This window comes from Crocodylus siamensis, chromosome 15, assembly GCF_052110815.1.
Source record: "Crocodylus siamensis isolate JL-2025a chromosome 15, ASM5211081v1, whole genome shotgun sequence".
In the NCBI taxonomy this organism is placed as follows: Eukaryota; Metazoa; Chordata; order Crocodylia; family Crocodylidae; genus Crocodylus; species Crocodylus siamensis.
Genome location: NC_143409.1, coordinates 29,674,516 through 29,699,410, shown reverse-complemented (window position 1 = coordinate 29,699,410; position 24,895 = coordinate 29,674,516). Strand labels below are relative to the sequence as shown.

The window sequence follows — 24,895 nt, the reverse complement described above, 5'->3', positions numbered from 1 at the left end:
GGGGAGCAGTGTCAGGTATTAGGCTGGGGACAGACAATCCCCATTCCCTCAATTTTGAAGTGTTACAGGGGCATCTCTCTTGGAGGGGGACACCAGATGCCTGGGGCTCAGCCCCTTGGGATCCGGGACTGAGGCTCCAGACGTATCAACATCCAGGCGACAGGTCAGATTGCCGAAACCAATGCTGGATCCCATAGTAAAGAGGTCTACGTAGATCATGGGGGCAATGAGTGGAATACCCGAGCGGTTGGCGAATGGACGGGGTGTAGGGGAGGCAGAGTCCTGAGGAACTTTTTTTTTTTTTTGCACCGGTCCTGGAAGCACTGCAATACCAGGTCAATGCATGGAGTGGATGGAGCACGCTCCGGTTCCACCAACCAATATCAAAAAGAATCTGCTCAATATAGACCTCCTATGGAGGACATATCAGAGACAATGAAGGCACTGCACTGCAGACTCGCCCGCCCCCCGGCTAGCGTCCTGAGGAACACAGCAGCGCACTTGTGAGTACCTGTCTTCTGGTCAATAGAGAAGAGAATACCACTGAACCCCCTCCTTTTCTTCAGATACCAATAAGTCGCGGCAGCCAAATTGGGGGACCCCAACACAGGGGGTGGTGATGTACTTATAGCACCTGCTTGAGGCGTGACAAGCAGTCATTTCTTTTGCCACAAAAAAGGAGGATCCTCCCCTAAAAATCTCTATGAATTACAGGCTCTTGCCAGGATGTTGCCTCCACCAAATGTCAGGGTTCTTCTACCATGAGGAAGCAGGGACAGTTTCATGTAAACTTTTAAAGCTGAACTTTACAGTTTTAACATGCATGCATGCGTGCACGCGCACACACACACACAAATGCCCTTTTCCATCACAGCTGTCCTCCAGAAAGGCACAATCTAGGCTATTGCCTTGATCATATTAGAAAACATATTGAAAGAATTCTGTAAGATCAACAGCGTACGTTTAGAAAATCTTATATATGACTAACCAATTATACAAGTAGAACTAGAAGAATATATTCAGGAAGTACATACAGGGTAAATTAGCTACCTATAACTGTTCTCTGAAAGGTAAAAAGATGCATTAGACATGAAGTCCTGAGGTCTCATACCTCAAAGGAAAGCTTTGCTTTCCAGCATTTTAAAATCTTTTCTTAAAAGCCCCTGCTGCTTTTGAGGCAGCAATCACACACCAGAGGATGTATGATGTGCTCCCACCACCAGTTTCTGCCTATTTGAACAAGCAAGGTCTTTCCTCTTTGCTATTTCAAATGCCTAGTATTTTTTGCAGGACAGAAATCATTTCTTTACATTTTTTGTCTCTATTTCCTATGAGTTGCCATTTACAAAAGACTTTTAACCTGTTTAAAATTATTACTGCAGTTTCTTGCACACCAGATACCCCAAATGAAACATATTTTTTGGGGGAAAGCTTATTTAAGGCACGCAGGCAGGCAGTCCTTCTACTAAATAAGGCAAATCATACCATGGCTTCATATACTACATCATTTACCTGTCCCATTCCGAGTCCAAATAAAGATCCTGATCCTCTTTTAGAAAGGCCTAAAAGGACTGGAGCCCAGCCACCTGAGTGACTACTCCCTCTATGTAGCATAATATGAAAGCTGCCTTCAACTAAGGCATAATGCATGTTTTCTAGAGAAACCCTTTTGAAACATACACATTAATGGCATATTTGATCAGTTTCTTATGTAAGTGCTCATCCATATGTAATTTTAAGACAAATTGGTATTATCCCCTTTTCCTCCTAAACTTTTTGTTAAAGTTAATGTTTTGCATAAAGCAGAAATACCGTGATACCAAAATATTCTAATATTAGTTAGGAATAGGGTGACCACATGGGACAATGTGAAATATAAGACACTACACTGCCCCCACCTACCCCTCCCCTACTCTCTTAAGGCTGCTGAAAAACAGGAACCATTGGAAATGGGATAAAAAAAAGCTCAGCTGACCTATGGGAGTGAAGAGAAAGTAAAAATGTATGCAGTGTATTGGCTCACCATGACTTTAAAAAGACTCAATGCTAAGGGGAACTGCACTTAATGGGTACTACTATGTACAAGCAACTCTCGCCATTCATGGGGGATACGTTCTCGTATCCCCCATGAATGGCAAAATCCGCGAGTAAGACACTGCGTTCATCAACACAGTGCCCCTGACAGCTGGGGAGGGGAGGTACAGCTCTGGTGGCAACAGCAGGAGCCCGGTGGCAGCAGCAAGCACAGAGCTCCTGAGGAGCTCCTGTAAGTGTAGAAAGTGTATTTAAAATGCAGGTTCAGCATTCCTGAATATCTGAAACTGCGAATGCTGAACCCACGAGTAGTGAAATTTTCCTGTATCTTATTCAGGCGGGCTGCACTAACTATCCTTATGGTTCTGATATATGCCTTAAAGGCACAGAAAGGAATCAACGGAGCATTGGGGAATAAGAAGTGGAGGAGGGAGATCCAAAGCTCAAAACAATGGCAGTACTGGCAAGTAAGCATGAGTTGGAAAAAGAGATGAAGAGCAGAAACGAAGACCTGGAAACAGAGGGAGAGTTGACAAAGGTGAAGAAGAAAGGAAGAAAGACGTGAGAGCACTGGTGGAGGCAGGAACAACAATAATGACAATGCCAGAAAGAAGATTGGAACACAGGAAAGCAGGAGACAGAGTAAGAGCAGCCAGAGAAGGTATATCAGGCAAGAATCAGGAGGAGGCAGAAGCACAATGGCAGGCTGCCCACTGAGGAGCAGAAGCTGCAGACAAATGCAACTTTAACCAGTGATGGGAGGCAGACGGGACTGACAATGAACAGATACGATTTCCTGGAAAAAATGCTATTTGAGATTTTGGAGGTGCATCTCACTATCCTGATTGCTTCTAAAACCAAAATACTTGGGAATGTGACTTATTGGGATGGAGAAGGGTAGGAGAACTTTTGGAAGAAATATGCAGAGGGAGGAAAACAGAGAAATAAAGTTCATGGCACAAGGAAAGTTGAGAGAAAGAGTGATTACAGTTCGAATGTACACAGATTTATTATAGACGCAGAAAATGTAGAAAGCTGGATGGAAAAGTATGCCCACAGGGTCACACTGATAGACAAAGTAAGGGACAAACATGGTATCTGGATTGGATCCTGGAAGGCACAAGTAGTGCTACAAACAGACAAGTGGAGCCCAGGCAGTGTGCTGCACCTCCCATCAGTAATCCAGATCAGGACACACCAGGACCATGGGCAACCAAAACAGTGAAGCAAATGTGGAGAGGTGGAGCGCTTGTCCACACACTGTCCCCTCACAGTGTGCTACAGATGTGAAGAGATGGGGCATAGAGCAGCAGAGTGCCAGGAGTCCCTAAAATGCACTATTCATAAGGGAGAAAGACACTTGTACTGTAGGTGCCCCAAAGCCTTTGCAAGTGTAATCAGACCCCACGAGGAACAGCAAAACCCAGAGAAGAAGAGGAGAGGAGAGGAGAGGTTAGACAGCGAGGCAGAAATGGTGGAAGAAACCCACAGGAGGGTGGAACGGAGATGGAGGGGGCTAAAATTCCTGTGATTGAGACAGTGCAGAAAGAGATAGAAGACAGAATGGAAGGGAAAGCAGAAACAGAAAACAACTCAGACACGAAGGTGGGGGTGGTGAAGAAAGACAACAGAAGTGGAGATGGAGCAAGAGAAAGAACCAGAGAGACAGGCCGGGAAAAGAAAGAAAATGCAGGGGCTGAAGATACCGAAGAAGAAACCTGATAATGAAGAAGGTGAGTTGGAGGAAGAGCCAGAGAGCAGTTTCCTGCTGCTAGTGTCTCTGGGCTTGAGCCTGGAGTGGAGACCAGAAGGAGGGAAGTAGGGAATATGCAAGCCTTCCTAAATGTTAAAATGATCCAGCAGCTTGCAAAGGCTACAGGAATATGAGTGAGGAAGTGGGAGGACTCAATGACTCCGAGCGGGAGGACAGATGAACCTTAAAGGGACAGGCTCACTCAGCTCAAAGCAAGCACGGACGAACCTTTAATGGACAGGCGCACTCATTTTAAACCAAGAGTAAATGGCACTGACGATAGTTCTGCTTAATGCCAGGAGCATCTTAACAATGAAAAGATAGGAATGGATTGAACCAGTGTTGAACCAAGTCTCAAGGGCAGAGATAATCTGCCTACAAGAATGTGGTATACCAGGGGAGAGGGATTATAAACACTTCGAGAAAAGGTGGAGATAGGGGCCATCCTGGTAGTCAGGGACAAATGAGAACAAAGTGACAGAGGTAGCAATATTATTCAGGAACCCAGAGCTGAGAGCAGAAGAGGAAGAAGTCATCAATGGCAGATTGCGATGAAGGACACTATTAAAAGCTAGAAGAAATAAGGCAAGAGTTAGAAACCTGGCTTAAAGAGAAAGATGAGAGAAAATCCACAAGCATCCTGGGTGGGAGAAAATGAAGAGTGGTCCCAATACTTCTTGGCCAGAGTGAAAGTGACAAAAGGAGAGCTTAAAGCAGTGCAGGAAGAAGGTGGTGCCCAGATGGAAAAGCTGGAGGTGTTAGAGGTGACAAGATTTTATGAAGAGCTATACCAGAAGAAGGAAATAGACACAAAGAAGATGAAGGGTTTCTTGGAAGAGACTGAAGAGAAAATATAGGAGAAGCAGCAAAGAAGATGGAAGAAAAGATAAGCTTACAGTCAGTGGAATAATGTTTAAAAACCTTTAAAAAGGAGGAATCGCCATAAGCAGACAGGCTGCCTATGGAATTTTACAAGAAGTTTTGGGCATGAGTAGGGAAGGATACGGTGGAAGTGTTTAAAGGAACAGCCGAAACAGGACAGGCAGGGAAAGATTTTACAAGAAGAGTTGTGATCTTACTCTTAAGAAAAGAGAGGGAACTCTTGGAAAACTGGAGACCAATTATACTCCTTGATGTGGACTATACGTTAATGGCCAAGATGCTGACTTTGAGGATGAGGAAAAACCTCCAGAAGACAATACAAGACCACCAAGTACAGCCAGTCCTCAGACTTATGACAACTGGTTCCTGAAAACTGCATCTTAAGTCAAAACATTGCCACTCGGAACCAATTTTCTCATAAACAATGTTATAAATGGGGGATTGGTTCCTGAACCAAGGCCCAGTACCCCATTTTCACTAAAAAAACCCCAGAATTTTGTACTTGATCAATTATAGATGAGTAACATAGCTACATTAATGTATTTATATTGTAAACAGCAATCATACTGATTTGGAAAGACTTCTTTGAGGTCACTCTGCTGGACTTTTTGAAAGGTTCTTGGCTAGAGTCTTCTCAGGAGTCTCGTCTGCTTTCTTAAAGAAAAAAAAGTGTCCAAGGAAGTTTGGATAGATGATCTCCAGGGACATAAGCAACACAGCGAACTTGTTCGCTGGTGTGGTATCACATCGGATCAAGCGTTGTAAAGTTGAAAGTGACATCATAAGGTTGAAACAGGGTGTCAATTTATAAACACCGTAAGTGCAAAATGTTGCAACTCAAAACATTCTAAGTTGAGGACTGCCTGTATGCCCAGTATCAAGTATAAGAATCTCCAAAGCAATCAGAGATATACTGTCCCACATCCAAGAGAGGAAAACAAACACAGCTATAGCAAACCTAGATTTAGAAAAAGCATATGACAGAATGGATCATGATTACATATCCAAGGTGGTAGGAAAAATGGCATTCCTAGAGAAATGTATATGTTGGATATGGTTATTGTATAGAAAAGCAGAGAGTCAAGTCAAAATTAATGGGCATCTAAGTAGGACCTTTAAAATCCGTCTGGGGTGAGACAAGGGTGCCTCCTGTCACCACTATTATTTGTGTGCAGCACGAAGCCATTAGCACAAAGATCAAGAAAAGACACGGTCATAAGTGGAGTAAAGATACTGGGAGGGGGAGAGGTAAAACACATACTATGCATGGATGATATAAATGTAGTAGTTAGAGACAGACTTTTGATGGAAAGAGTGCTAAAGCATACATTAGAATATGGAGAAATGACAGGGGCTAATGGCAGTGGGGAACTGGTGGAAGTTGGGCCTTCAAATTAGAGAGAGAAATGAGAGTGCTAGGGATCGTAATGGACGCCGAAGAGAAAAGGTGATGGCAAGAATATGGCAAATACTTTGGTTATGGGCCAGAAGGACACTGTACTTTGCTGGAAAAGTGGCATCATTTAAAGCTATGCTACTGCCGATTATTGTATATGCAGGAATTGTATTTTCACTGACATGGCGCCAGATGACAAAAGTACAAAGGGAAATATATGTGTTCTTCTGAAATGCCAAAACAGAAAGGTTGGCTAGAGCTGAACTGTACAAAGCAAGAAAGATGTGGGAGATGAGGGCTGCTAGACTTGGGATTGTTCGTCTGTGCAAAATATGTTAATACAATATGCAAGGCAACAAGGGAGGGAGACGGGAAAGTAGCACATATCACTTAATTTCAAGCAGCTGTAATTTTTAGGAAATGGCGAAAATATCAGGTCTCTTTGAAGAAGTCCATGGACGTGGAAACTGCTAATTCATTACATCAGGAAGGAAGGATTCATACAGCGGTATAAAATAGGGAAGGTAGGGTTGGAGGCCCCGAAGGATCGTAAGCGGGAGCAGGCAATTATTGAGTGGAGGACCACTTAACGAAGTTTGGTGAGCTGTCGAGGACCGCATGGGTATCCCTGCCCCTTGACAGGTGCCCCACCCCCTGTCCACCATTGTGGGATCAAAAGTCCCACCCCTAACCTTTGCCACCAAAAGTCCCTCCCCTTGTCCCCCAGAAATACTCCTTTTGGAAAGGGGGAGTTGCCATCTTAGAACCAGAAAAAAAACAAATCGTACACTAAAAGTCAAATACAGACTACAGCATATTTTAATTTTATTACAAAAAATATTTTTGTCATGATTTGTGTTTGTGTACTGTATATAGAAGTGATTGCATAATAACTAAAAATACATTCTTAGTTTTGTATACTGTATGTGGGGGGTGTATGATGGGGTGGGGGAAGTCTGTGAGGGGGGTAATAGGGTATGTTGGGGGGCTGTGTGGCGTTTGTGGGGTGTGGGTGTCTGGCTCTAGAACAGGCTGTCCTCTCTTGCAGTCAAAGCAGGCAACACCTGGGGGGAGGGTGTCTGTGTGTGTGGTTTGTGTGGTCTGTGGGAGGAGTGTGGGGACCCCCCCACCACATTCCCCCATGGCACAGCAGCAGATGGGGGTGCCAATGCCTGGCTCTGGCCAGCACTGCACTTCATTGTGAGGAACACAGCTCCCACTGGGTCGTTTATTTCTTCAACTCCCTGCACCCATGGGGCACAAGGGGGGGAAGAAGGCCCCAGGTGCTAGAACCGGCTACTTTCCCTGCCCCAGCCCACTTCAGTGCCTGGGGCTTCCCTCCCATGCATCGCAAGTACAGGCAGCATCGGGAAAACAAACGGCTTGGTAGGGGCTATGCTTCTCGCAGCACTGGCTGGAGCCAGAAACCAGGCAGCAGCTCAGAGCAGAGTAGCTCCCCCACCTCCACACTGCTGGTGCCCCCATTGCCTGCCAGGGCTGCGCACCACTGGGGAAGTGTCGGGGGGTCCCCATACCCCTCCTCCCTCACACCCACACCCTGCCCAGCCAAGCTCCACGCTGTCCCTCTGGGCAACTGCAGCCAGCCCCAGCCCCATTCCACACTCCTGCCCAGATGCAGCCCTACCCCTGCTTCCCTACCTGTTGCCTGGAGGGAGCAGGACACTCGGGAAGCAGAGAATTTAAGGTGGTTACTGAGGTAACAGTTTTTTCATGGGGTTCTGTATGAATAAGAAATTTTCTGTAAGGGTTTGGTTTTTGTGGAAAGTTTATGTATGTTGTTTAAGGATTTAATATATGTAGTTGTATGCTTTTGATATGTAGTTGTTCCTGTGCTATGAAGTCTTGGTAAAACAAGGATGTTCAATATGCGTAGCTTTGTATGTGCAAGATAAGTGTGTTTTTAATAAAATCTGTAGGGAAAAAAGTTCCCATCAGCAAGTTTGCCCAATATGAGCCTGTCTTTTATAGCCATAGTCAGTGTTGGCTGCATTGCTGAGCACAAGCTGTTTTTGGCAGCAGTTTAATGACAGACAATGTATTTGGTGAAATGTCCTTGCATCTGATCATAAGATGAGGGGCTATTTTTCCCTCTTCCCAACGGGGAAAAACCTTCATCTCATATCCGAATAATACAGTAAGGAAAGTAGTTCTATCCTCCATATAGTTCTCCAGGTAAATCAAATAAAAGAGGACTTGCAATTATCAACGCAAAGCATACACCATTTGAGTCTAAGGAAAAATAAAAGGATAAGGAAGGCAGAGATATACTGTCTATCCCCAGTAGTTTTTGTAACAAGTTATATCTTGGCACTTAATCTGTACTGAATGCCTCTTCTTTTTTTTCCCTTTTTTTTTTTTTTTTTTTAAGAAAACTTTCTCAAACTTCCGAAAAATTTAAAGAGGGAGATGTTGTATTGAGAGGAAACTATAACTGTGTTAGGGACCCAAAATAGGCAGGTCTGACAGAAGTATAACAAAGTATAGAAAACATAATGTGCAGAAACCCAGGTATAGGTGCTTAGGGGGCTTTACAATCCAAGAAAATAGGCACCTAATGGACATGTTCAGACTACAAAGTATAGAAAATGGACTAAGTACCAAGATTATTGGTGGGTAATCATTACATTTGTGACTCCTGGAGATGTCTAAATAAAAAAAGAAATTTCTCTTCTTATTGAACACCACACAAATTATACAAAAATAGATACGATTATGACTTTTGACATCATTACCTAGCAAGGGTGTATTGGGGTGGGCAATTATTTGGGCCCAGCGGCCACACAGGGAGTTTTGATGACTTGTTGTGGGCTGGGCCAGAATCCCCCATCCTGCCCCTCCATCACAACAACCAACTAAAACTACCTACATGGGATGGGGCTGCGGGTGGGCAGGGAGCAGCGTTCAGGAGCAAGACAGGCATGAGAGGCTGGGATCACATGGCAGGGCTGCAGGCTGGTCCCTGCCCTGTGTGGGGGAACTTTTGAGGGGAGGCTGCTGAGCACTAGGTCCCGGGAGCTGGCCGGTGCGGGGGAGTGAGGAGGCAGCAGGGAACACATGCAACAGAGCTCACCCAGACACAGTGGTCTGTGGCTGCCCCTGCAGCACTCCACATGGGACTGAACCCCACCTGGGGCATCCCACACTACACTCCAGCCCACACCTACCAGCCTGGCCCTAGGCAGCGCACACAGGTTACTGGCAGGGCTGCTTCCATTATGGCTGCTGCTCAGTTCCCCTGACCACCAGTATGGGTTACTTCTCCTGCTTCTGCTGTGCCACTCTGGGACAGAAGGAAGCTTCAGCTGGGTGGGTGGCCAAGTGGGTGGAAGGCAACCAGAAGCTGGAGCTGAAGCTCTGCATGCTGGGACAGGAGATTTTCAGCTGCCTTCTATACACTCAGCTGCCTGCACCAGTTGAATGGAGTGGGTGGAAGGCAGCCAGCAGCTGGAGCCAGAGCTGTGTGGCTGAAGTTTCTTTCCAGTCCAGAGGAGAAGTGGAGTCCAGAGCAGCGCAGCAGAAGGAAGAGCCATTGCTGGAGCTGAAAAGCAGCTGCACTGGGAGCAGCCCCACCAGCAAGTTGTGTACACTGGCCAGGGCCGAGATAGCAGCCATGGGCTGGAGCATGACACAAGCCCCTAATTACATATTGCTCCACAAGCCCCAAGCAAGGCTCCGTCCCATGCAGAGCACTGCAGGGACAGCTGCAAGCCACATTCAATTGGCAGGTGCCCCACTGATACCCCAGATTCAATCAGTCAGCAGGCCAAATCTGGCCTGGGGGCCATATTTTGTCCACCCCTGGTCCAGTTCAGTTAAATGAAATGGACTTATTTGGTCAAACCTTGGACCAGTACAGTTTTTTTTATTGGGTGGGAGAACACACCCAAAATGAAAACTTGGCAATTGAATATCCCACTACTTCGATATGACCAGGAAAGAATTGGAACTATCAGGAGAAATCAGGCTGTATTTCACTAAGAATAATATAAATCAGATTTAAAAGAAACTTTTAAGGCAGGGCTGGCCAACTAAGCAGCTGGGGGTCACACATCAAAGGTTCTGCTAGTGGAGGCCCCCCTAGAAGGGGCCATGGGCCCCTGGGGCTGCACAATGCAGGCTCCCTTCTGCAGCACCTTAAGTCCCAGTGTCCTGTCCCTTGCTGCACAACATGGTCTGGCTTCCTCACCCCCCTGTTGCACTGTATGCCCAGGCTTCCCCCACCACCACCACTGTAACACACATCTGGGCTCCCCTCTCTTCTCTCCCTTCCCCTCCCCACTGCAGCACACCACATGCTGAGGATCCCCCTGCACTGTGGGCATAAGCATCCTCCATTTCTTCCCTATTTCACTGTGCGCCTGGGCACCCCACCTCACCCTCAGTCCTCCAGTTTCTCAGGCATCCTGGGCCATGGGATCTTACCAGCTCTGCAGGCTGTACTGCCTCACCCGCAGGGAAGGAAAAGCCAGAGGAAAAGGGAGCTTGGAGATCATGGATGTTTCTGCAGCTGGAGCAACAGGAGAGAATGGCAGCCAGGTGGGATCCCAGGGGCTGCAATTTAACCCTTCATGAACCATACAGAACATGTCAATCGTTAAGCATAGTCTAATAAATACAGCCCCACCTGAGAAAGAAAATTTGAGAAAGTTTCTGAATATTGAAAGGAAGTGCTACTTTAACAAGCTAACAGTTAAGAAAAATTTTGGAAAAATTTGAAATCTAAAAACAGAAGTGAGAAGACATAAGCTTTGTATTATACAGAGTTCTAAGGAAAAAGAAGGGCTGAATCATTAAGCAAGTTACATATAAAGATGAAGAAACACAAAAGCTTAACATAGACCAAAACAAAAAAAAAGGTTAGAGACCGTATGGAAGAGAAGGAAAGAACATAAGACTTTTCTGAGGACAGTGATTTGATTTAAAGGAGTACTATTGACAGAAGATAAATATGTCTTTGTATATATCTTAGAAGACTGGATGCATCTTTAAAGTTAAATGTGTTATTTGGTAAGTTGTTTTTGTTAATAAAAAAGTTAAAATAATTTTCTTTTTACAAAAATTCAAGTGACTTTAACAAAAATAACATCCACAAAATCCCAACAATACAAGCATCAAAGTTAAGGTTGTTGACTTATGATAAAATAGGAATTTCTTTATATGTAATAAAATGAGCTTATAAGTGTTTTGTAGCTCACAAACTAGAAGTTCGTTAACTGTTCATTTCTGTGCTGTTATAACTACCTGGGTTTTACAAACAAACAATATGACAGGTAAATGTATTGTTGTCACTTTATCAATCTTGACTGGTTCCTGAAATGAAGATTTTTAGTTTGGGACATAAATTTCCTTCCCAGAAGAGATTGTGTACTATGATTGGAATTCTCTGTGAGGTTAGAGATCTATAAAGATGTGATAATGATACAAATAAACTTATGTTCTTTTAGTCACAAAAGCTTAAAAATGGTAACCTGATTACATGACAAGGCAGACTGGCTTTCTTTAAACAAAAAATTCATCAGAGAAATTTCCTAACCAGGAAGACAGTTCAGAAACAAAATGTTATATTACATTAGACTAACCAATGGTTTAGAAGCCTCCAGCTACTGTTTGGGTTGAAACCTGTTTTCAATGAAATATACTTGTACGCTAATCTCAAAAGCAATTTGGCTGTCTCTGACTTTACCAGAAAACTAGATGCACATGATAAGATGAAAGTTAACTTTAAGCCATATATATAATTTTTTCACAATGATTAGGTAATGGCTTCCAGCATCTGTTGAGTTACCAGCCATGTTTAATATGACAACAGAAGTTGTGCTCTGAGTATTTCCTTAAAGAAGTATTTTTCTGGCTTCTCTCAATACCTGTAATCATTTAACTAATTATAAAAGTAATAAAGCATATAATTTATTTTTATTAAAAGGCAATAGTTTTTCCTACTGATTTGCTGGAAATACACTGTGCTTTGCATCTGTTTTACTTCTTACTGCAAATATAAAGTTATTTAAATTTAGAGAAAAAAAAATACCCTGCAATGATATCCCACCCAGACACTGTTTATATTCATACTTTGCCATCAATCTCACTTTCTTACCTCCTTAGAGTGAATTAGAAGAATGATAACTATCTCCGCAGAAAGGGAGCAATATGTAATTAGGACATTAAACAGGAAGCAAAGGAATGTGAAAACAGGTCAAATCTCAACAGTGCGACATATGGCAAGAAAATATGAGGAAAATATAAAAATACAAGAAAAATTGGCCAAACTGAACAGGGTTTTTTAAATATAAATTAATCTTATTACACTGTAAAAAATACATACTGCTTTGTTTCATATCATTCAAACCCATTTAGCGGCTAAGATGAAAACACGCTTTTAACAGGCAGAATAAAGAAATATGTTCTCCATTCTTTGATTTAAAGGACCCACCCAAATCCAAAGAATAAAATAACTTTAAGTTAAAGTTCTGATTTTTTATTTGTTTATTTATAGACAACTAGCATCAAGAGAAAAACCACAACAAATGAAGTAAAACGAACTGAGTCTCACCTTGCACTCTACAACACTCTGATCTGATTCACAAGTAACATAGATTTCATCGACGGCCCGTCTAAGATTGTCAAAAAGAAATGCCCAGTATCGAGCTCTCAGATCAACTTTCCGAGGCTGTCTTGTTTTCGTTGGGCTTTTGTCGAAGTTTTTATCTCCAGCTGGTGCTGATGTTACTTTACATTCTCCTGTAGTGCTCTGAAAAAACGAGATACAACATGAAAAACAAAACAAATAAAAGAATGGCAAGGGGTTGGGCTTCTGTATAACACATTTTTTCAACAAAAGTAAACATTTTCAAACAAGACATTCTTCAGTGAGACTTGCATCATAGCCTACTGACTGAGTACTTCAAACATTTTTTCTCACCTTAAACAAAAGGGGCAGTTTTGCAGGACCTAACTTCTGTTTCTCTGACATTTAATTCAATATTTACATTGGAAACTGCACAAGATATTCTGCATGCACATGGGAAAGTTATATTTGCCCCACTACTTGTTCTGACAAGTGTATGTCCAGAAGGTACAAATGCTGTTTTGCTAATAACCACACGAGGTATATTCAGTTATGAAATAAATGTCATTACAGGCATTATACAGAACTTTTGTCTCAACTGTTTTCGTTAAAATATGATAACTTTAGTGTGCAAGTCCTATGGTCAGAGAATAACTGCTGTGGCTGGCCTTTTCATTGATATTTTATGATTTCACTGTAGAGAAGACAGAACTGAATTAGCTGCAAAGAAAAGCTTTAAGACTTTAGAAGCCTCATGTTTTCGCTTGACCAGACCGCTTTCTGTTCACCAAAGTATTAACCGTTACAAGCCAATTCAAGCTCACTGTAAAGCATGGAATGCCATTTTTAATTGTACTATTCCTGCTTATGCCCTAAGTTATTTTGATTCTAAGAGTCATAATTTCCATAACATAACTGTACTTTAAACTTCCACCTTCATATTTAATCAAAATAAATGGACTACATTCGATCTAAGGTGACAAGAGGACAAGTAACTGATGTACAAACACTGTTAAATTTGACATCTGTTTTCTTTGGACTCTGATCACCCCAAAATTATCTTCATAATTACTGGATCACACAAGGTCTACTATGTGCCCTCTTGGAAGCAGTGATTTATCCCTATGCATCTGCTGATCTTGCAAGTTGAATTTCATCCCCTGTCAAAGAGGTGGGTAGGATCTTCCTGGGCTGACTGATATAACATTAGCCAGTCACAGGAAACATTCAGTTTGAAGCACATCTCCTTTGCTGTTCACTTGAAAGTGGAATTCAGTCAGATGCAAGATGCTTAAGATTCACTCCTGTGATGAGAGTCAAAGAGGAGGAGGAGTTTCCCATAGACCAAGCCAGCAAGTGAAGGAGTGTCTCACCAGCAGCTGGGACAGGAATGCCAGTCGGTCCAAAGTGATTCTTCATCAAATGCTAGTTTTTAATGCACTAATCATGGGTGGGGGCAGATGGAGGCCCCCCATGGTGAGAGGGAATAGGGCAGGGCCTAGGGTGAATGGGGCCCTGGGGCAGAGCTTTGGGTGGCTCGTCCATGGGTGCAAAGGGGGGGGCAGCTACATGCAAGCCTGGGGGAGTCATGGGGGGGCATGTGCCCCCCAACTTTGTGCATCGGACAGAGGTAAGTTGCTCACTGTGGGCTGGGGCTCTGTTCTTGTTCCCTTTGCCCCAGGAGCCACGTGCTGGCCACAATATGCATCTGCTGCCCATCTGGCAGTGGGAGGCACAACATAGTGTCTCATGGTTCCCAGGGCAAAGGCAGCAGGGCACACAGCCCCAGCCCACAGTGACACACCCACCTCTACCCCACACACAAATCTGGGGGGAGATGTCCCCTCCATGCCTCCGCAGGGGGGTATGCAGAGGCGGGGAGCCACACTCCACCCATACCTCATAAAAACCACCCGCAGCTCTGTCCAATGACCAGCCCCTGCCCCACGCCCTCCCTTCAGGTGGAGGCATCAATCTGCACCCCACAACCCCTTCCTTCTCTTCCACCCCTCCCCCTCCACAAGCTTACTTGCTGGGCGCTGTGTATGCGTGCATGCATGCATGCATGTTTCTGTGCATCTGCCCCTCAGTCCCAAGCCACAGCCCTCTGAGCCCTGCTGTTGCCTTTCACTCCTGACACACAGTACCCTGCATCCTGCCAGGGCATGCAGGGAACTCCCCTCCTTAGACTCCAAACCTCACACACACACACACACAGACAGCCCCCCACACCTTCATAAATTCCCCCCCAACACACACACCACACCAACCCCAACCATACAAGGTGGCTGCATAATTTTGAGTTTTTCTATGCATAATTTTGAGGTTTCTAGCTGCGAGATTAAAATCGTGATCAATTGCGACTATACATATTGCAACTATATTTATTTTTACACATAAAAATACAACAAACTAGGCAAAAACAATGAAAGGCCAGGTCATTAGTCTTGCATTCATTACATTAAACATACATCTCTTTCAGATTCATAAAACAAAATCTAACCTTCTTCAGCATCATGACAATGCATCCAGTAATATACTGGAAGTTATTTCCACATCTGAGTTAATGTTTCTAGCTAGAGTTAGAGTTTCTAGCAACCCTCCCTGGATCCACCTGTGAATGTGTCCATCTGATTAATTCATCACAAACCTTTTCAGCAGCTTCAGTCTTACGTAAAATAAACTCAACAACTCCAATGCAACTCACCAGCTGAGAGACACTGATACTATTTATGGTCTCTCTTTTACATATTCTTAATTTTAATTTAAAGACCAAAGGAAAATCCTTTCAATTTTTCCTACTTACAAATGGATATGAAGTTACTTTCAGCTACACTTCCACTTTAATAAAAGGCTTAAGGAGTAAGCAAGCTGGCTCCATCTTTGTTGCACTACAGAGACATTCAAGGTGGGAATGCATGTGGACAGGAGTATACAGTCTTAAATTCCACGACTGACACCTCTCCAGAGGTTTAACAAGTCAAGCTAGTGCCTGAGGAAAACCCTGCAGGAAGGTAGGTTGGAGCACGTAGGTCTGAAAGCACGGGGAAGGTGTGGGTTCTGAGTGTGCAAGGAATGGTTGGAGGCAGAGATCCAAGAGCTGGGGTGGGAGGGTGAGGGTCCAATAATGGGGAGGGGGAACAGGGCAAATCCAAGAGCCAGGGTTTGAGCAGGGGGGAAGAAGGAGAACAACAGCCTTACCCATCCAGAAACTTCTAAGGAGTCCCAGCTAAGCTGCTGTTGACATTTGCACTCTGCCTACCCCAGCTTTGTTCTTAAAGCGTGAGTGGGCAACTATTTCAGCTGGAGAGCCACTTAACTGGTTTTAGCAGGTTGTTGAGGGCTGCACACACACATGTATACGTACACACACACATACAGACATGCACACAGGAGAGCTCCATGCAGCCAGGCCAGAAATGGTGCCAGAGCAGGAGCTGGAACATGAGCCTGCCCCAGGCTGTAGCACACCTTGGCCCCCCCACAGATTCTGGAGCCAGCACCTGCTGGCTGGATCAGCAGTTGGAGCGCATGGCTAGGGTGGGCCAACTCAGCAAGTGCAGGGCCCTGTCCCACAGCACTGGCTATGTGTCAGAGGTTTCCACTCCCCAGCACTGATTGGGGCACATAGCAAGCACCTGGCAGTTACCTACTGCTTCAAGAAGATGACCTGGGCAGCTGCTGGTGGCAAAGAGGCACCATGTGGCCATGTAACATGAGCTGGCAGAGCATGGGGCACCACACAGGGGCCACTCCTAGCCAGGTGCAGCCTCTATGCATGGGGGATGGAGCCTGGCTGAGGGCCTCCACACAGGTCCCCCACCATCAGGGCTCCTGAAGCATGTGTGTACACACAAGCACCCTGACCCTGATGGTGGGGTAGGACAGAACACTGCAGAAGCCCATCCCCTGTGGACATAACCTGGACAAGCTCCACACAGGCTCTGGCTCTGCTGGTGCTATGGGGGATGTTGGACAGAAGCAGCCCTGCCTGCCCAGCTCTGCAGGGCAGGCCCTGGGTGAGATGTACTAAGGCCCCAGTCTCTGCTGATGCCACAGTACCGGGCAGACAGACGGGGCTGCTTTCACCCAGTATGTCCCACAGAACCTGGGAGATGAAAGTCTGGACCTGCAGGCCCTGGGTGCCGCCCACCATGGCTCACCCATGGCCTGCAGGGCCAAATTTCATCTCCCAGGCTGTTGCATAATACCAAGCAGGCAGGCTGACAAAGTTGCCTCCACCCAGTGTCTTCTGCAGGACCAGCGGACGCAAGAGCTGCTACCCATGCCGCCTACCAACAGAAGCCAGGACCCAAGCATAGTTCACCCAGGACCTGCCGTGCAGTGCTGCTGTCTGCCTGTGGGCTAGATGAAAATAAATTGGTGGGCTGTATCCCATGTGGCCCACCCCTGTCTTCAAAACAGTCCTGGCTGCTGTTGTTTTAAGTTCCTGCCAAGATACAGACTGCATAAGTGAGAGGCAATTCTAGCATCCCTTCTAACTTGGTGCCTAGAGCAAGTTCCCCTCTTGCTCACCTCCAGTAACACCTCTGAACTGAGCACTACAAAAGGAGGCAACTCCATATAGACAGATTAGTAGGAAAGTTGTAGAGACAGGTTTAGCTTTTACTGAAGAAAAAAATGTAATTTGCCCTGATTGGATTAAAATTCTATCCGTCTCACTTGAATTTTAAACCTGAGAATGTCCCACCACCCAAATACATATGCAGATTACATGACCTACAAAGTATAGATGTCCTGAGCCACCAACAGTTTGAATCTTATATAGGAACACCTAGGAGTAACGTGAAACCACTAAAACCTCTCTCTAATGCCATAAAAAGTCACGGATCTTTTTCCAAATTGCTTTTTTAAAAAGATGCTCCTTGGTTTATGTTCAAGGTCTTGGCCTTCAGGTTAAAGTGTATGATGGCTAATTTATAACTTCTTTAAAGTAGAGTTTATGATGGGAAAAAATGACACAGTTTAAACTAATGTTATAAATGGCTGTATTATAACAATAGCATTTACCTTCCACTGTCAGTATTTATTAAAATGTGACCTTGGTAACATGATTAAGCTTCTACTCACATTCAGCAGAGGTCATGAACATAAAGAATAAATTCACTATCTCAAAGTGGGCCTGAGGAACTATACATAATTCACACAAACATGTCCAAAAATGCCTGTTTTTAAGGATTCTTTTGAAGTCAGAGTTCATGTTTCACTCCAAGTTTAAGCTTTCTGCTATATTTGACATATATGTTGATTAGTTATCTTTCCTGAATGTCAACTGTATTTTTAGTAGGGGTAACTCAAGCATGAACTGAAGCAGTTCTATAGTTGCAGCTATTACTAGATTTCCAATATATAGCTCAAAAATCTCAACAGAAATCCCTGCTGCTTGAAACTGATCATATACAATCATTTATCTGTGAGTATTATTTTCTGAAAGCATGAAGTTATGTAAAGTTTTATAAAGAGCTGTTTGTTCATCTAATAAGATTCTAAGCTGTCATCTCTAAAAGCTTGGTCAGCTTGGTCAGGCAAATGCCATATTTAATTTTATTTACTTATCTATAAGGAGATTTAGTACAGATAACCAGTTTGTAAGTAGTAAATTGTTCATATTTACTACAAATATTTCAAATGTCTGTAAAAAAAAAAAAAAAAAAAAAAAATCAGCAGAGTCCCTTGCACCCCTGTACACACTTCCCAGTCCCTAATCACTACTTCCCTACAGCATTTCAAAAATTAAAGGTGTCATAAAATTAAAGTCTTGTATGTATATATTTAATGATCTTTAACCAATTAATGTAATCTGGGTATATTACCATATTACTCAAATCCAAGACAACTGTGATTTTTTTTCTTTTTTTTAATTTTCCACATATTAAGTCTAAATTATTGTCATCTTAAATTTGTCCTCCCCACCACTGTAGCAGGAAAAGCAGGGGGGACAGGTAGGCAGTAGGTGGAGGGCAGGCAATTGGGGGATATCAAGCAGCCTGACCTTTGCCTTTGTCCCCCCCTCACTTGTCCCCCCCGTAGGCTGCACCCCCTGCCACATCTACCCCTGCATCTCCCTGTAGCCTTAGGCCCCCTATACTGCTTTGTTCACAGTCACTGCCTCCTCACTGCTACTGGACTGGACTGAAACAAGCATGTGCTCCATGCCCCAGGCTGGAGTGGGGACAGAGCCTACTGGGCCCTCTGTAAGCTGTGGGCCTGGGCTGCCCCTCTGCAAGCTGGTGCATCCCTGCAGGAGGTGCATCTCTGGTTGCTAAGCAACACCCCGCACCCAACCCTGGCCTGACCCACCCCAGCCCCAAACCAGGGGGGCCTGGAGACAAGGAGTGCTGGCCTGGCAGAGACTTTTGCTGGCAACCCTGTGGCTGGTTCCAGCCTCCCTGCCTGCAAGAGTGGCAACTGAATTTAGGTAACAGCCCATTGGGCCAGGACCAGGGAATTCTGCTGGGGAAAAGGGGCTGCAGCACAGGGAGCTATGTGCTATGGGGCTGGGTCGGGCTGGCCCTGCATGCTGCTGCCACCTGCAGCCAGGGACTGGGGTGGGAGTACAGGGAGCTGCACATTATGGGGCTGGGCAGGGCTGGCCCTACTCACTGTCACAATGTGCAGATCCAAGGATCGGCACACTCCAGGGACTCCAAGGACCACTCCCCCCTCGTGCTCCTGCCCCCACATCTACACCCTCCCACACACACTCCCATCCCCCCACCATAACCGCTCACACACCCACAGCCCCTACCCCAACCACATATCCCAAATCCATACCCCTCCACACACCATATCCACACTGCACACACACAATATACAACAGTAAGGCTGTATTTTGAGCTGTTATTCAATTGCCTCTAGATACACAATGCAAACACATAAATGAGGACAAAAATACTTTTTAAATAAAATTAAAATAAATTATAGTAGATGTTTAATTATTTTAGTACATTCCCCCCCGCCCCCGGTTTCAAGATGGCAGCACTCTCCCTCCCAAAAGGAGTACTTCTAGGGCAAAGGGAGGGACTTCCAGTGGCAAAGGTCAGGTGTGAGGGATGGGACTTCTTGTCCCAAGATGGCAACCAGGCACAGGGCACCCATCAAGGGGCAGGACTACCCTTGTGGCCTTAAACAGCTCACCAAAACTCGTTAAGCAGCCCTCCAGCTGAAATAATTGCCCACCCCTGCCTAAAGGATTGTTTTCTTTCCTTATACAAGTACTTTCATTAACCTAAGGTATAAGACTTGATTCACATGCTTATAAAATCTGAATTTCTGAAGATTTGATTTATGATGATAGTATAATGGACAATAGTATTCAACAAATTCTACTGTTATGCAATAACAGACACTTGACTATTTCTCTAGGCTAAGCATGAAACATGCTATATCAATAGAACAACAGTAGGAGGCTGCAGTTATATCATTCATTTATCAAAGTTCCAGCATACAGTTAAACTATAAAATAGGCAACAAATTCCTTGGGAATAGAACTATACCTAAGGGTAGACACTGAGGTAGGAGATAATTAAAGGGTTTTTTAAGCCCCATGGCCCTAGTCAGTTCTGATACTCTACATCTGAAATTGTCACCATTTGATATCTGCCACTCAAGGGAAAGGAAGCCAGCTGTTAACAAAGAACCCAGATTGCATCTGATGCTTGGCATTTTAACCTCCATTAAGTCCTTGAAAAGGGCCAGACTGAATGAGTTATTAACCAGCTGCGCTACTGGCATCAACTTAATTCAGTAGCAAAATACAACATTCAACTCTTATTTTTAAAATGGTCATGACAGAATACTTCTAGAAGGAGGATATTATCAAAGTTATAAACAAATGACTATGCTCTGTACAAACAGTAAATGCCTGTTTCTAGTCGTATTATCAGCATTGTTTTAATTAAATTACCAGCAAATTGCAAAACTAATCTTGAATAACAATTTTTTACTCTAGTCATATGCAAAGAACTAACGTTGCTTTTGAACAATAAAAGTACATTTGACAAGGCAAACAGAAGCGGAAATTTCTTAGCTGCAGATGTATGTATAAGCATTCTAAAGTTTATTTAATTCTTTAGTTAACACCTCCTAAAAATAAGTTCAAGACCATTAAACAAAAATTGCAAAGCTGCTGGCTTTTTAGCCAGATTGTACATTTCAGAAACATGCTCAGGTTAAGAATGGTACAGACTTGTGGTGTTCCTACAGATGGATTTGGGCTCTGGAGACAACTGCAAGCTATCTAGTACTTGCAGGCTACACTATCCTGTGGGGTAGAGCATTATGCTGCACACTTTACAACAAACCAGCGTGCAGAAGGATTAGGCAAGGTAATTACTCCATTTTTTCTTTACCTCCTTTGGAACCATTTAGTTGTACACTAGGGCTTCAAATACTTGAATGCATCTGCTTGAAAAAAGCATGAAGTCACTGCTAACATGCCAATTTACTACAGTGATCATCATCACAGTATGAGAACCTATAAAGAAATGCACAGAAAATTTACTCAAATCCTAAATAGTTGCAAAATCAAGTCCTAAATATTTGGTAGTAAATGCTGAAGGCAAAAGGTTTTTATCAAGAGCCTTAAATTTATATTGGTCCACTAAAGAAACTAAGAGGTATGAAAACCATGCGTTGGGATTCAGGTTGGGGTTTTTAAAAAAAAAATCTTTATTATATATACACAATCTAATTTGCTTTACATAATAGGGCTGTGAAGCTTTGGTTGGTGATTCGATTCAGAGGAGATTCAGCTCTAAATCCGAAATCAAATCAGGGGACCAACCTAAAGGTCCGAATCAATTCAAAGCTCTCTGCACGGCTCTCCCCCGCCAGCAGAAGCAATGAGTACAGGGTTTTTCCAGGTTGTTTTTTTTTTTTTATTAAAAGGGCCGGAGCTGGCCCAGATGGGCATCTGTGGGGGGGGGGGCTGGGGGAGCAAGGGGGAGGGGGGCTAATGTAGAACCCCCCACACAGTGTGGTGCAGTTGGGGGCAGCAGGGATCACCCCCCACCCAGCAGCACCTGGTGAATTGGGGCTCCCCCCCCACCCCAAGTGCCCAGGGCAGCCATTGCCAGGCTGGGAGAGAGGCGGGGGATGGGCCTGGCCAATTTGGAAGCAGCCAAATCTCCAAATCAGATTCAGCCAAATTGAAATCGGGACAGTGATTCGAAATCACCAAATCGAATCACTGTCCCCCAAATAGGCCAAATCTGAATCCAAAGCAAATACTAGCCACTTCACACAGGCCTATTAAATACTGGTGCAATTTATTAAAGCGCAAAATCATTCACAGGTGCTTGTAAACATACAATAAATCTTGGGCTTTTTTTGAAAACTGAATATGCCCAGTTTGCAGTCCAAGTGTGACTGCACGTCAGGTAGACCCAGCCTAGTTTTAAACTAGACAGCTCAGGTACTAATACATTGTAGCCCTGGCATCCTGCAGCTTAGTGCAACTGCAAACCCCACCTAAGAAGCTGGCCAGACTTCAGCTGAATTCTGTGTTGATGCAACTGCACTGTTACCAGTACCCAGTTAGCCAGCTTTTAGTTTAGCTCAATTATGCCTGCACGATTTACAGTCATGTCTTTGACTTCACTGTGGACATCCTCTCTGTGTTTTTTAAACTGAAGCATGAAAAGACATGAATACAGATTCGGTTTTTTACATAGGAAAACTAAGTTATCCCTTTGTCTGCTAAAAGCAGCTGTCCTGGGAGTTATGAAGCTTATGTTTATTCTGTTGGTGCCAATAAATTCTTGATAGTAAATATGCCAACATCCTGACAAGAGGAAGATTATACTGATAAGATCATGGGAAGGAGGTATTAAAAGTTTTATTTGTCCAAGTTTAACACAGCAGAGGCAATTTCTGGGTTCATTTCTCTCTTACTTTGGAGACTAAAAATCAGAAAAACCCTTCCATTTTGTATCCACCTGGCTTCTACCTTTCTACAATCCAACACTTGTGCAACACTTCAATGCAAGCCTGCAGGATCACAACAGAAAAGGTACATCTGAATTCTCAGTATTTTCATAACCTCCCAGCATAGCTAATTAAACTAAATACTGATAGTGAAGACGATAGTACCTTTGCCCAACTAGACCTGTACATGTAAACCCACTTACATGAAGCCTCAGTTACTTTAACAAGATTCTACCCTCTATAGATCAGACTTCAGGATTAGGGCCTAAAATCAAGAAGGTTTTCCCTTTAATAAAAGAAAACTGGGCCCTACTGCCTGGAAGAGGAAGTACAGAGGCTCCGCCAACAAACTATTACCCAATAAAAGGATCATAAACTGGTTACCTACACGAGCAGCAATGCCAGCAACTGAGTGGTAACTTTCTGGTAGAAAGAGAACATTTGGCAAAGGGTAAGATCATGCTTGCTCAGCAGAGGAGGACTGAGAAGGGAGACCAGCTTGAAACAGTAGAGTAAGGGACAGAAAAGGGAATGGAGATCTCACAGCCAACAGTCATGGCAAACGCCAGCAAAATGGATAGGAGATTCTACGTGAGGGCCCTGCCCTTCCTGCAGTTTGATGAAGCATTGAGGATGGTGACTATGGCAGTTTTAGTAAAGTCCACATATGTGCCCATCACTAATACTGCAGCAGAGTTAAAGATGTGACCATGACTGCAGGAGATGAGGAAGAAAGCTGGGTGTAGGACAGCCAGTGTAGTGACTCCAGGGTCCTCCTTCCTCAATCTCTCTCCTGTTCTCCCAAAAACAAAGCCACCTAGAGCATTAGGTATCATTCAGTCAGTGCACTAAATAAGGCACAGATCCCACAAGAAAAGGTCATATGTGATCATTTAAAGACTGTATTATAAATGCATACACACAAAAGGAGGAATTTAGACTGCTGAAGCAACTTCCATTCTAGCATTTTAACTTCCATGTTAATTGGCTTGTTCTTTCAAAGTTTTTTATACTTAGATATAGATACATCTATAACACAATATTCAGTTAATGGAGTATTACATCTATTTCATAACATTTAAAGTTTCAGTTACAGACAGTCCTTAGACTTGCAATACAATTGGTTCCTGAAAACTGGTCTCAAGTGGAAACATTGCAACTCAAAACCAATTTTCTATAGTTACACTGTTATAAATAAGTGATTGGTTCCTTCACCACACACAATACAGCTGCATCCAGCTGGTAAATCTGCAAGAGAAAGGGGAAGGAAAGGGGTGCGGAGGGTAGATCAACACCACTGCAGTAAAGGAGGGGTCAGGGCTGGGGCTGGGACAAGTGCTGCCCAGCTGGGACAGGAGGGCATCAAACAACGGCGCAGCTCATCTGGGAGGCACAGGGAGCGGGTGGGGCAGCTCCCATCGCTGCGTGCCATTGGCATGGGAGCTGCTCATCTCCCACCACTGTTCCCGCCACTCGTCTGGGAGGGCACGGGGTGGGGGGACATGTGCCCCTGGATCTGTGCGGCACGGGTGGGGCTGCGGCTGCACCACGCTGCACTCCGGGTGGGTGGTGGGGGCTATGGAGAATTTTTGGGTGGCTGCAGCCCCACCATCGCCCCCACTATGGCGAATTTTTGGGTGGCTGCAGCCCCACCATCGCCCCCACTCCACCACCCATCTCACCCTGATCCAGGAGCACATGCCCCCCACCCCTTGCTTCCTATCACTCGCCCAGCCAGGATGGGACAGAGCTGCAACTCATCCAGGAGGTGCAGTGGGGGTGGCTCCCGCCGCTGCGAGCCGCTCATCCAGAGGCAGTACAGCGGTTCTGTCCCACGTCTGCCCCACCCTGGTGGGGCAAGCAGCAGCAGAGCATAGCCCCCACTCCCAGTGCTGCCATGCCTGCCTGAAGCGCAGTGCACCCCAGCACTGCCCACCCCACGCAGACCCTGGGGCACATGCTCCCCTTCCGGTGTCCTCCCAGACGAGCAGCTCCCAGAACAATGGGACGCAGTGGTGGGAGCCACCCCCTCCACACCCCTCAGATGAGCTACACCTTCATCCTGAGCCCCCCTGCCCGGCCAGGCAGCTCTTGCCCCAGCCTCTGTCCCAGCCCGAATCCCTCCTTTGCTGTGGGGGCATTGATCTGCCCCCGCAGCCCCTTCCTGACTTGCCAGCTGGATGCAACTGTATCCAGCATCATAAAGTAGAAACCCACACTGAAACCTCAAAACATGGTGTCAATCTATAAAGGTCATAAGTGCTGTTCATTGTACCTCAAAAAATTGTAAGTCAAG

General features: G+C 44.7%; 1 protein-coding gene across 7 annotated transcripts in view; it reads right to left on the bottom strand.

The window, feature by feature from the left end:
* The window catches only part of SCAPER (S-phase cyclin A associated protein in the ER), a 378,523-nt gene that overhangs the window by 317,592 nt on the left and 36,036 nt on the right, over positions 1-24,895 (bottom strand). For all 7 annotated transcript variants that reach the window (XM_090028843.1, XM_090028845.1, XM_090028844.1 and 4 more), the window contains one exon: positions 12,637-12,834. In XM_090028843.1, coding sequence (XP_089884969.1) covers positions 12,637-12,834 — 198 coding nt within the window. The remainder of the gene's footprint in view (positions 1-12,636; positions 12,835-24,895) is intronic.